At 37.3% G+C, this 14023-nt stretch overlaps 1 protein-coding gene across 1 annotated transcript in view; it reads right to left on the bottom strand.

Moving 5' to 3' along the window:
* Positions 1–14023, bottom strand: part of DNAH12 (dynein axonemal heavy chain 12) — a 243907-nt gene that overhangs the window by 93161 nt on the left and 136723 nt on the right. Inside the window, exons 40-44 of the mRNA XM_044253319.1 lie at positions 12476–12642; positions 7709–7964; positions 5399–5698; positions 4479–4657; positions 3195–3387 (exon numbers count right to left, since the gene is read on the bottom strand). Coding sequence (XP_044109254.1) covers positions 3195–3387; positions 4479–4657; positions 5399–5698; positions 7709–7964; positions 12476–12642 — 1095 coding nt within the window. The remainder of the gene's footprint in view (positions 1–3194; positions 3388–4478; positions 4658–5398; positions 5699–7708; positions 7965–12475; positions 12643–14023) is intronic.

Here is a 14023-nt window from a genome sequence, read left to right as displayed (position 1 = left end):
GTGACATCAGTAACATAAAGGGGGGGCAGATGTAAAGGAATAGTTTCTGTATGTGATTGCAATTATTATCAGCCTAAAATAGGTTGTTATTACTTTAAGATGTCTTACATAATCACAATAGTAACTCCCCCCCACCAAAAAAATCTATAGAGTATACACAAAAGAAAATGAAAAGGGAATCAAAGCATGTCACTACAATCAATCAACAAAACACAAAGGCAGGGAGTAAGAGAGGAAGTGAGGGACAAATTTACTGCAAACGTACAGCAAACAGTTAACAAAATGCCAATAGTAAATCCTTCCCCAACAGGAATGACTTTAAATGCAAGTAGATTAAACTCCCCAACAAAATACATAGTTTGGCTGAATGGATTTACAAAACAGGATCCAATGGTATGTGGCTTAGAAGAGACTCACTTTAGACCTAAGGACACAGGGGCTGAAAGTGAAAGGATGGAGATGTTCCATGCAAATGGCAACCAAAGGAGAGCAGGGGGACTATACTAATATCAGACAAAATCATCAGTAAAAAACTGTCTTAAGCGACAAGAAATATTATATGATGGTAAAAGGATCAATTCTTCAGGAAGATGTAACAATCATAAATATTTATCCACCGAACAGCTGAACTCCTAAATACATGAAACAAGCATTGACAAGAGTCGAAGGGAGAAATAGCAAAAGAATAGTGGGAGATTTCAATACTCCACTTTCAATTAGGGATAGAACAACCAGACAAAAGATCAATAAGGAAAGAGAGTATTTGCACAACACTATAGGTCAGTCAGACCTCACAGACATATAGAGAACACACCATCCAACAACAGAATACACATTCTTCCCTAGTGCACATAGGATATTCTCCAGGACAGATGATATATTAGGCCAATAAACAAGTCTTAATAAATTTAAGAAGATAGATATCAAATCAAGCATCTTTTCTAACCACAGTGGAATGAAACTAAATCAACAACAGAAGGAATAGTTTTTGTATGTGATTGCAATTATTATCAGCCTAAAATAGGTTGTTATTACTTTAATAGGTTGTTACTACTTTTTAATAGATTGTTATTACTGTTATTACTAAAATAGGTTGTTATTACTTTCCAGAAGGAAAACTGCAAACTACAAATTCACAGCAATTAAACAACACACTCTTAAACAACAGATCAAAGAAGAATTCACACAGAAAATTAGAAAAATTCTTGAAATAAATGAAGACTCAACATATCAAAACTTATAAAATGCAATAAAAGGGGGCGTCTGGGTGCCTCAATTGGTTAAGTGTCTGCCTTCAGTTCAGGTCACGATCCCAGTGTCCTGGGATGAGAGAGTCTGCTTCTCCTTCTCCTTCTGCCTGCAGAGAACCCCGTGGTCGTTCTCTCTTTTTCTCTCTCATATAAAAAAAAATTTTTAAACATAAAAAAAAATCTTAAGACATGCAGCAAAAGCAGAGCTAAGAGGGAAGTTTATAACTGTAAACACTTGACATGAAAAAAGGAAGAAAGATCTCAAATCAACAACCTAACTTTATACATTGTGGAACTTCAAAAAATGGACAAACTTGAAGCTAGCAGGAGGAAGGAAATAATAAAGATTAGGGAAGAGATAAAGTAGAGAATAAAAAAATCAATAGAAAAGAATCAGTGGAACTTAGAGTTGGGTTTTCTTTCCTTTTTTTTTTTTTGAAAAAAAAATCAACAAAATTGACAAAACCTTAGCTAGTTTAGAAAAAAGAGAGAAGGGGCGCCTGGGTGGCTCAGTGGGTTAAAACCTCTGCCTTCACTCAGGTCATGATCCCAGTTCCTGGGATCAAGCCCCCCATCTGGCTCTTTGCTCATCAGGGAGCCTGCTTCCTCCTCTCTCTCTGCCTGCCTTTCTGTCTACTTGTGATCTCTGTCAAATAAATAAAATCTTTAAAAAAAGAGAAAAGAAAGAAAGGAAAAAGAGAGAAGATTCAAATAACTAAAATTACAAATTTAAAAAAGGACATTACAGGGGGCGCCTGGGTGGCTCAGTGGGTTAAGCCACTGCCTTCGGCTCGGGTCATGATCTCAGGGTCCTGGGATCGAGTCCCGCATCGGGCTCTCTGCTCAGCAGGGAGCCTGCTTCCCTCTATCTCCCTCTCTGCCTGCCTCTCTGTCTGCTTGTGATCTCTCTCTGTCAAATAAATAAATAAAATCTTTAAAAAAAAACAAGGGACATTACAACCCATGTCACAAAAATTAAAAAGGATTATAAGAGAATACTATTAACAATGGTATGCCAACAAATTGTATAACTTGGAATAAATTCTTAAAAACAAATGAAGAAATTAAAGTACAGAAAGATTTAATAACATGCCCAAGATAACTGAATCATACAAAGTAGAAATAAAACTGAGCTTGCCTAACTTTAAAGTCCATGTTCTTTCTACTAAAGAAGGCTGCTTTCTCGATCTATTGGTTTCAGTGGTAGAAATGTATAAAAAATTTCCCTCTAAAGTGAGAGGATAAAAAGAAACACTGCAATTTTTCTACTATGTCTATGTAAACTTTTTAGATATCAGCTTGGATTCTACCATTTCCACCTGCAAGCAACCCATTCTTCATGCTAACTTTAGGATGTAGAAACTTAGTATGTGAGGTGAGTACGAGTGAAAAAATCCAGCAATAGCTTTCTATTTTTCATTTCAGATAATCTCCTTTCTGGGTCCTGCAGAACCCTAGGCATGTGAGGACGAAGCCCCAGACATGCACTCGAGTATTTTATTGGTTACTGGGAAAGCAACATGGTCCCAAGAAAGCTATTAAGATTGGACAACATGAACATCATCATCATTGCCAGGGCTCATATGAAACAGTCTCTTGGAAAACATACATCTGTCTGAAACAAGACCTCCTTGGACTAAAATAAAGATAGAATCGGCAGCAGCAGTGGATAAGACAAGTTATAAATCCTGCTCTGCTGTGCATACCTTCCCTCAACTTCCATTTCCTCATCAGTAAAACCGAGAGGACCATCCATGTTGCACTGAACTGTTTTATCTACAGAACAAGATAACGTATGAAAAGCACTTGGGGGTCAGCACGCACAGTAACTGCTCATGGGTAACACTGTCCTCATCCCCAATGCATTCAGCATGCAGCTGTATGGCTTGGCTCTCTTCATGGCACTGATATTATTTTAGATACTAGGATTCATCCTAATTTTACCTTCAGATCCTCTCTCCACTCATTCATTCCATAGCTTTTAGAAACTTCTGGTTGGAAAATCTGCATTTTTGCCATAGATGTAGCCAGACGAGTTAAAGATTGACGACCACTGCCTCCAAGTCCAACAAGCAGAGCATTTCCACCAGACTGCTTTAGAATTCGACATATTCGTGATAAATGTTCCAATACATACCTATGAAATACCAATACTATTATACTTGAAAATATGAATGCAAGTGTATATTTACATGCAATTATTATTTTATATTCTTGGAAGGATGGACATTGTTCTCTTGTATGTTATCCCAATTTTAAAGGGGTAATCACCAAAAAGTGTGGTTTTTCAAAAGAATTTAGAATTGGATCCATTTGATGCAAAGGAAAACTAAGACACAAATTCAGGAAATTTAATATACAAATTATAAAAATAAGATGAAATTTTAAGTACTTATACTGAAAGCACATTCCTGCTTTTACTAAAAACATTTTTTCAGTCTTTTAATATTAGGCTTTATAGGTGAAAAACAGAAAATCAAGTCTTTACAAAATTAGAAATTTCAGTAAAGACAGCCAGACTCACTAGTAATTAGGGAAATTAAAATTGGAGTCACAGTGGGATAACATTCCACTCACGTTTAGACTGGCAATACTTATCACACCCGGCAATTCTAAGTGTTGGCAAGGGTGAGGGACAATAGGAGCTCTTAAATAATCATTTCTGAAGACATTTCAGCCAAACTTAGGAAAGTAGAAGGTGAAGATGGTATTGTTACACACCATGACACAATAATTCCACTTTTAGGAATAAAACCTACAGACATTCTAACATGTGTACCCAAAGAGACATGAGTATTCAAATCTTTTTTTGTAATTGCAAAAACCAGAAGTCCCCTAAAAGTCTGTCTCAGAGAAACAACTACATTGTGTTAGTAGCAAAAATTCATTTTTTTTTGGTGACTCTCACAAACAACAGAGAATAAAGTTGAAGAATACATGCAAAATAGAACTGTGCATATTTGTGTTTTGGAACATACATGGTAGTAAAGTCCAAAGAAGCACGCGAGCTTCTTTTCATTACTGAGGATATGATGGGGACGCTGCAGTCGGAGATGGTTGGCTAACCAAGGGGCTTCAAATAAATTGCTAATATTTTATGTCTTCAGCTGAGTGATCAGTACAGGGTTATTCACTACATTTTTCTTTATACTTTTTGGCACATTTTAAATATTTCACAGAAAAATTTTACAAATAGAAATTTCTACCATCAGTACCAAATGTAGGTACCTAAAAATGACAAGATTCATTCTTGTTTTGTGAGTTTGATTATACTCATCTAAGCACTGGTCCACAACATCACTAAAATGATGAATATTTGGAATTTCAACATAAACTCTTTCGTCTCCTTCAAGGTCAGGATTCATATAATCGCCAAACATGAGATTTCTCAAGTTCTCTTCAGTTATCTACGGAATAGAAATCAACAAGTTACAAAATTTATATTTTACAAATTTAAGAAAACGTTAAATAAAATTTTGTTTTATCCATGTTATAGGATGATTGTCAATTAAATAATTCTTTTAAACATTAAGATAGTAGACAATATATTGTAAAATTAATACCTGAAGTTACATTGTATCCACCAAAAATAAAAAGAACAGAAATTTTTCTGTCCTATAAATTTCCCCTCCAGGGACTGGAAAAGTCATTCTGAGTGAGTAGTTACTAAGGGATGGTCACCGTGTTAAGCACTTTTCATTCATTATATCATTTAATCCCTATCATATACGGTTTTATTCTTTTTTTTTAAGATTTTATTTATTTGAGAGTGAAGTAGAGAGCGACAGTGATAGCAACTGGAAGGGTGTGGGGGGTGGAGAGAGACAAGCAAACTGCACTGAGGGCAGAGCCCAACTTGGGGCTGATCTCAGGACCAAAGATCATGACCTGAGCCAAAATCAAGAGTGGGGTTGCTCAACCACTGAGCCACCCAGGCGCCCCATGGTTTTATTCTTTAAATAACTTCTGCATTACCTACATAATTCCTCTGAAGACAAATCTTCTCAAAATAAATACCTATCGATGAGGAAAGTTAAAAAAAATATGATGGTTATGAAACAACCGTATTTTTTTAAAAGATAAGTCGATTGTAATAATCCATGCTATTGTGCCGTTTTAATTTGTTTAGAATCCCTAAATATACTCACTGGGGTGTTATCCTTCCTCAAATGTGAAAAGATACCATCAAATGATTCTTTAAAATGGTCCTTTACTACAGCTTTGATTAAATCGAACAGCCAGTATCGATCATGGTCATTAACAAGGCGGTCATAAAACACGCGGAGAACCTCGTGCACGAAGAGGCGGATCATGGTGTGCTTGCTCTGCACCGCCTCCTTCTCAATCAGTAAGCAGCCCTGGATGACGCGGGAAAAATCCCGCAAGTTGAAAGTGTAATGAGACTTCGTGGGAGTGGGCAAAAGATTTTCCATGGATCGTTTATATATCTGAATAAGAAAAAAGCAACAAAGCAAAAATAAAATGATTATAATAAGTGAAGTCATGTAACAAACAGTATCTTCTATACAATAATTAACTTATCAGATTATATTGGTTTGGAAAATTGTATAGTACCAAGTCTAGCATGACATTTAGCTTTTTATTTTGGTTTATAAGAGACATTATGAAGTTGAGGGAACTTAAAATTACCAGATTCCATCCAAGCCCCAAAAAGGACAATGCTTTTATCTCCCAGTTATTATAGTTTTTCCATTTAATGTTGAATGACCTGGGATTAAGTAATCAGCAAAAACTTTAGTAGAAAGGGAAACCAAGATAACTCATTCAGAAGCATTCCAAATGAAGGGGTGGATGAAACAATTTCCTTTTGACTACCCTTGACTTAAAACAAATTGATGTATTCTCTTCCTTCCCTTCACTCCTATTTTCTCTTTGCCGCTTCTTCATCTTACTTGGCTATCATACAGAAATAAAATACAATTTTACTATATGCTGAATTTACCAAATAAAGTTTAATGTTTAAAGGAAGGTAAATTAAATCTTTTATAATATAGCCCCCCTGCAAAAAAAAAAAAAAGCAAAACCCAAGTGAAATTATTTTTTATTTATCTGTGTCCTATGATTCATCCTCCTCCCCCACCCAGCTTCCACATGGTGGGTCTCAAATACTTCAAAGAAAAAAAAAATCCTTTCTGATCCCATTCTGCCTGGCCAACTCCCTTCTTTTTCCAGGAGATACCCAAAATACATAAATCATATATTTTTTAAAGACTTTATTTATTTATTTGACAGAGAGAGATCACAAGTAGGCAGAGAGGCAGGCAGAGAGAATAAGGGAAGCAGGCCCCCTGCTGAGCAGAGAGCCTGACGTGGGACTCGATCCTAGGATCTTGAGATCATGACCTGAGCCGAAGGCAGCGGCTTAACCCACTGAGCCACCCAGGCGCCCGCATAAATCATATTTTATAAATAGAAGCACTTTTCTGGTATCAAAATAAGTATTATAATTTGAACGCACTATCACTTTGCTCATAGTTTCTCTATTTTAACAGCACAGATTTTCTCTATTTTAACAGCACAAACAGAACAAGGGGGACACTTTAGACAGACACAGTGCTCTAAGAAACCAATGGGATGAGTCTAGGAATTTTTGTGCTTCTTGTGGCACTGATCCCACAGTGAACCCACTTCATCAAGGGCTCCAGAAAAGCTTAGTTTAGTAACACCATCACTCACTTACCTTAGATACAGTTTTTCCTTTTACCATTAGTGATGAGGTTGGCTCTGGCCTCCGAGCCCTGGCAGATAACCCACCCTGAATAAGGCAAAGCCATTGGGCCATCTTGTGTTCTGTTCCCACCCCTCTATTTCTTAATTTCACTGCTATTCCTAAATTATCTGGTATGGCTTAAAAAAAGTATGTATTCATAAGCTGCAGAAGTTTGTTTGTTTGTTTGTTTGTTTCTTTCCTCCTTTCTTTCATAGACTCCACATCCAACGTGGGGCTCAAGCTTATGACCTCAGGATCAAGAGTCACATGTTCTACCAAGCCAGCCAGCCAGAAGACCCTTTCTCTGCTTTTTAAAGACAAACATGAAGAATGGAAGGAGAGAGACAATTAATGAACACCAGGAGAGAAACCTAACAATTAGGAAAACCCTCATAGTGTGGCAGATACTGACTCTACATGATTTCCTTGGAACTACACTGTGAAATAGGTGCTATCTTTCATTTTAATGGTTAAAAAACTGAGTTTCTGGAAGGTCAAATTACTTTCTCTAGGCCACATGGCTAGGAAATAGCAGTCAAGGTTCAAATCCAGTTAGAGTCCTTGATTTCAAAGCCCATGATCTTCTGTTCTCACACCTTCTTAACAGCTTCTCTGACATTGAAGACCAAAATAAATGGCTAAGGGAAAAAATGATTAAAAAACAAAAAAGAACCAAACGGGGAAAATGTGCAATAGTAAAATATTCTGTATCACAGTATTTGCTCACCTCCATTGTCCCACTGACAATCTGGTTCCCAACTGAGAAGTACTCTGGAGGAAATTCATGAGTCCTCAGGTAGAATGTTACAATTGATGAAAAGATTCGGACCATAGTTTCATCACTGAAGGTATTAATAGAGCAGATGTTGAAATGTCGAATAAACCGGGGAGTGACTGGATTTCTTCCACCACCTGGAGGGCCCATGGCAGCAATCAGCTGGATGTCAACCAGGGTGATCTTACTTGTGTCCTTAAGGTCATACCTTGAAAGCACATAAAAATATCAAAGCAATTAGTTATAAGTCAATAAGATGGAATGAATTGTAGAACTGCCTAGAAACTTAATCTGATTTTAGCTTCTCTAAAAGAAAGAATGTGAGAAAACGCTTAGAGTAGAAAAATTAAAAATATATTTTATTTTTTTAAATTGAGGTATAATTGATGTAAGATTAGTTTTGGTATATAACATAATGACTCGATATTTGTGTGTGAAAAGATCATCACAGTAAGTCCACTTCACATCTATCACCCTACAAAGTGACAAAATTTTCTTCTTTTGATGAGAACTTTCAAAATTCACTCTCCTAGATACTTTTTTTTAAAGATTTTATTTATTTATTTGACAGACAGAGATCGCAAGTGGGCTGAGAAACAGGCAGAGAGAAAGGAGGAAGCAGGCTCCGTGCCGAGCAGAGAGCCCAATGCAGGGCTCGATCCCTCTGCCGAAGGCAGAGGCTTTAACCCACTGAGCCACCCAGGCGCCCCTCCTCGATACTTTTGAATATGCAATATAGTATTAACTGTAATCACCATGTTGTACACTACATCGCTATGGCTTATTCATTTTTGAATTGGAAATTTGTACCATTTGACCCCTTCACCTATTTTGCCCACTCCCCAGCCCCTGCCTCAGGCAGTCACCAGTCTGGGGACAGGATGTTTTTCGATTTTGGTGGGGATTTTTTTTTACGGGGTGAGGGGTGGGGAATGGAGAGGAGAGAGAGAATCTTAAGCAGGCTCCACATTAGGTGTGGGGCTCAGTCTCACAACCTGGAGATCTGGACCTGACCTGAAATCAAGAGTCAGATGTTTAACTGCTTGAGCCACTCAGGTGCCCCTGGACAGAACATTTTTTTTTTCTCCCAATTTATTTATTTTCAGAAAAACAGTATTATTTTTTCACCACACCCAGTGCTCCATGCAAGCTGTGCCCTCTATAATACCCACCACCTGGTACCCCAACCTCCCACCCCCCCCGCCACTTCAAACCCGTCAGACTGTTTTTCAGAGTCCATAGTCTCTCATGGTTCACCTCCCCTTCCAATTTACCCAAACTCCCTACTACTCTCTAACGCTCCTTGTCCTCCATGCTATTGGTTATGCTCCACAAATGAGTGAAACCATATGATAATTGACTCTCTCTGCTTGACTGATTTCACTCACCATAATCTCTTCCAGTCCCGTCCATGTTGCTACAAAAGTTGGATATTCGTCCTTTCTGATGGAGGCATAATACTCCATAGTGTATATGGACCACATCTTCCTTATCCATTCATCCGTTGAAGGGCATCTTGGTTCTTTCCATAGTTTGGCGATTGTGGCCATTGCTGCTATAAACATTGGGGTACAGATGGCCCTTCTTTTCACGACATCTGTATCTTTGGGGTAAATACCCAGGAGTGCAATTGCAGGGTCGTAGGGAAGCTCTATTTTTAATTTCTTGAGGAATCTCCACACTGTTCTCCAAAGAGGCTGCACCAACTTGCATTCCCACCAACAGTGTAAGAGGGTTCCCCTTTCTACACATCCTCTCCAACACATGTTGTTTCCTGTTTTGTTAATTTTGGCCATTCTAACTGGTGTAAGGTGATATCTCAATGTGGTTTTAATTTGAATCTCCCTGAGGGCTAATGATGATGAGCATTTTTTCATGTGTCTGATAGCCATTTGTATGTCTTGATTGGAGAAGGACAGAACATTTTTTAAAGTGGCACTCTTATTTCTCTTTCCAGTGACACTGAGTCTGTTGCTCAAATTCTGGGCATCTAGAATGTCCCTTCCTTTTGCCCTTCCCATTCTTTCCTACACTTCTTTCCAACTTGACTTTATGCTTGTTCTCTCCTCACTCCAAATCCAGAAGCGTGGATGAGAGATTATTCCTGTTTGTAGCTGATTATAGGTAGGTGGACCACATGTCCCATTTTGCCTAGGACACTTCTGACTGGGCTTGTCCAATAATTATTATTACTAATAATTACTCCAATAATTATTAGTAATACTCCTCTTTTATGTTCATAATAGTTCTAGTCCAAAACAATCATAGTCATACTACTTACAGTGAAGTCCTGATTTTATTTTTACATCTCAGATCTCCAGAGCACGTAAAAATGTCTAAATAGTATCTATAACACTTTTGTTAAAAAGAGACCCAATGGGGCACAACAAAACTTGAAAGAAATTTTAATGAGAAAGAAATATATAGGGACATCTGCCTTCAGCTCAGGTCATGATCACAGGGTTCCTGGATTGAGCCCCATGTCGGGACCCCTGCTCAGCAAGAAGTCTGTTTTCCTTCTCCCTCTGCCTCTCTCAAATAAATAAATAAATAAAAATTTAAAAAGAAAGTAAGAAATATATAAATGGCTCAATTTAGCTGGAACCACTAAGATCGAAAATGTGCTTATTACTGATAGGCCATTAAGTCTTTTAACACTGAAGTTCTTACAAAAAGGGGGCAGGAGACATGGGAGAAATCTATGTAGTCAGTCTTTACCAGTACCTCTAACAGGAAGTATGAAAATATGACCTGGTTTTTGACAACAATCCTAATAACTTTCAGAGGGAGTTTGTTAAATAAATTATGGCAGGATCCACACAATTAAATTATATTAGAGGCTTACAAAATACATGTGTTGGAGAGGATGTGGAGAAAGGGGAACCCTCTTCCACTGTTGGTGGGAATGCAAGTTGGTGCAGTCTCTTTGGAGAACAGTGTGGAGATTCCTCAAGAAATTAAAAATAGAACTTTCCTATGACCCTGCAATTGCACTCCTGGGTATTTACCCCAAAGATACAGATGTCCTGAAAAGAAGGGCCATCTCTACCCCAGTGTTTATAGTAGCAATGGCCGCGGTCGCCAAACTGTGGAAAGAACCAAGATGCCCTTCAACAGACGAATGGATAAGGAAGATGTGGTCCATATACACTATGGAGTATTATGCCTCCATCAGAAAGGATGAATACCCAACTTTTGTAGCAACATGGACGGGACTGGAAGAGATTATGCTGAGCGAAATAAGTCAAGCAGAGAGAGTCAAGTATCATATGGTTTCACTTATTTGTGGAGCATAACAAATATCATGGAGGACAAGGGGTCTTAGAGAGGAGAAGGGAGTTGGGGTAAATTGGAAGGGGAGGTGAATCATGAGAGACTATGGACTCTGAAAAACAACTGAAGGGTTTGAAGTGGCGGGAGGGTGGGAGGTTGGGGTACCAGGTGGTGGGTATTATAGAGGGCACAGATTGCATGGAGCACTGGGTGTGGTAAAAAAATAATGAATACTGTTTTTCTGAAAATAAATAAATTAATTTAATTTTAAAAAAAAGAAGCTTACAAAATTAAAAAAAAGCCAATAAAATGAGATAAACAATATGGACAGGTGCTCAAAAAAATTTTAGGTGCAAATAAGTCATAAAACATTGTGTAATAGGAGTCTACTTTTTTAAATAAAAATATGTTTGAATAGAAAAAAAAACCTTGAAAGAATAGGGAATACACTATTAACAGTAGTTATCTCCTGAAGGCAGGAGTCCCAGGTATAATAAAGTAATAACAAAAGTAATAACAAAATGAAGTAGTAACAAAAATTATTTCTGAAATATGACTTAGCTTCAAAATTAGTCTACTCTTACCTTAAATTTTAAAAAAATCATGTATTCTAGGGAGTAGAAAAGTATATATAAGAGGAGGAAATAAAGAATTACTAAATCCTTACTAAAAGATACAATGTCTTACATGTTGGTAACTAACTATAGCGTCATAACAATGGGATGGAGGGTGGGTGCCTAGGTGGCTCATTCAGTTCAGTATCCACTCTTGATTTTGGTTTAAGTCATGATCTCTTGGGTCATGAGATCTGGCCCTGCACTGGACTTTGCACTCAGCAGGGAGTGCAATCTTGTTTAAGATTCTCTCCCTCTCCTTCTCCCCCCTCATAGCACATGTATACATTCTTTCTCTAAAATAAGTAAATCTTTTTAAAAAAAATGGGAATGAAGGGAGAGGAAGAGTTATCTATGGAATTGATGTCAAAACCAAGCTATCTCCAGGGTACAGTACTCCCGAATAGTCACAGAAAATACAGAGAATTTAAAATGGCAGAAACATAGAATGCTGATTATGATTATGGTTGAAGCCTACCCACAAGTTCTCCACTCTGGGAGAATAGTACTTTGAAAGATATAATTGGTAAGTTATTTTCAAGGATTGAAAATAATAGTTGAAAAGGAAAGAACTTATTCCATTATTGGATAAATTCATTTCTTATACTGGATTATTCATCCCAGTAATCTAACTCACACATTCACAGGAAAGAATGTCATTAAAAAGTACAGAAAAGTCTTCCAAAAATTTCTATATAAGAAAATCTGAATAACCATTTTCTTCTATCAGTACCTTGAAAAAATGTATTACTTTGATGTGAGAAACTAAAATTGAAAAAGAGAACAAAAATGATTTCAGCCTGGCTAATTAAAACTCCAGTTAAATAGTTACCAGTGCCCACAGTCAAAAAATTGTCGTAGTAATTCAACAGGAGGTTGAGCTCCATATTTCTCCAATGCAGGCATATTCATGTCATCTATAAAAATTACACACTTCTTTCCCATTGGTGGTCCAAAAACTCCTTTGCGTCTTTTATCCAGTCTAGCCATAATAATATTCTAAAATATAAAGAAGAAGAAGAAGAGTATTTAAAGCCATTCTAAACACCAGAGGAAAAAGAATTTACAGTCTATATAAGGAAATAATGTCAGGAAGCATTATGTGTGTGTTTACATTTACTCATTTTTAGGGGATATCAAACCTTTTATTCAATATCAAAGAGCATTTATTGAAATCCTTTTATGCACTCAGAATTGTTATATACAGGGGTGCCTGGGTGTCTGCCTTCAGCTCATATTATGATCCCAGGGTCTGGGGATCGAACCTTATGTTGAGCTCCCTGCTCAGCAGGGAGCCTGCTTCTCCCTCACCCTCTCCCTCTGCCCCTCTCTGCACTCATGCACATGCTCTAATTTAAAAATTCCTTAAAAAATAATTATATACATACATATTTATATTGCACACAAACACAAAATATTTTCCTTGTTGGATACCCCAGCATCTCTATTAACTTTAACTTATTCAACATCTAAAAACCCTGATCTAAATTTGTCAGATTTTGAAATTAAGGGAATTCTACAGGCTTAAAAAACCAGAAATTAGCCCCATAATTTAGGTGAGAATGGACATGAATTTAGGCATGGATGATTATAATAGTAACTAGAAAAGGTCTCACATAGAACTTTCAACTTGGCACAAAGAAGGGCATGAACAACCCATGATTCCTGTCACATAAGGTCATACAACAGTCCATGGCTTGAAAGACCTTTCATGGACCAAGAGTCAGTAAGCAGCAAATGTCCTGAAGACTCATCTAGGAGAATCTAGAAGAACAATTCAAAGTTCTCACTCTTTTTCTACCCACCCCCCCCAGTTTCTTCTCCAGTTAAGAAAGCAACTGTGGCTTCTTCTTGGGCTTATAAAAAAGACGACAAAGCTCAATAATCCAGTATTAATGCAAAAATGTTCCCTTGAATGTGGTTCCAACATTACATGCTCTTAGAAATTGTCAGTTAATTGGTGTGTCTTTTATCCTTTGTTTTTTTAAATAGATATGTTTAAAATAATTTATACCTCAGGAATTTAATAAATAAAAATGGGAACATAAAATTTTTTAAATGTTCTCTTGAATTTTTGTCCTTAAAACTTTTCTTTAAAGATTTTATTTATTTATTTATTTATTTGACAGAGAGAGAGAGAGAGAGAGAGACAACAAGAGAGGGAACACAAGCACGGGGAGTGGGAGAGGGAGAAGCAGACTTTCTGCTGAGCAGGGAGTCTGATGCGGGGCTTGATTCCAGGACCCCAGGATCGTGACCCAAGCCGAAGGCAGACACCTAACAATTGAGCCACCCAGGCCCCCTATCCTTAAAACTTAAGTTATAATGCCAAAAACAAAGGTTCTGAAATTTCATTTAAATTTATAGAAGACTTACACAG

This window comes from Neovison vison, chromosome 6 (assembly GCF_020171115.1).
Source record: "Neovison vison isolate M4711 chromosome 6, ASM_NN_V1, whole genome shotgun sequence".
Taxonomy (NCBI): Eukaryota; Metazoa; Chordata; class Mammalia; order Carnivora; family Mustelidae; genus Neogale; species Neogale vison.
The sequence above is the reverse complement of the archived record's forward strand: the minus strand, read 5'-3'. Positions and strand labels throughout refer to the sequence as shown.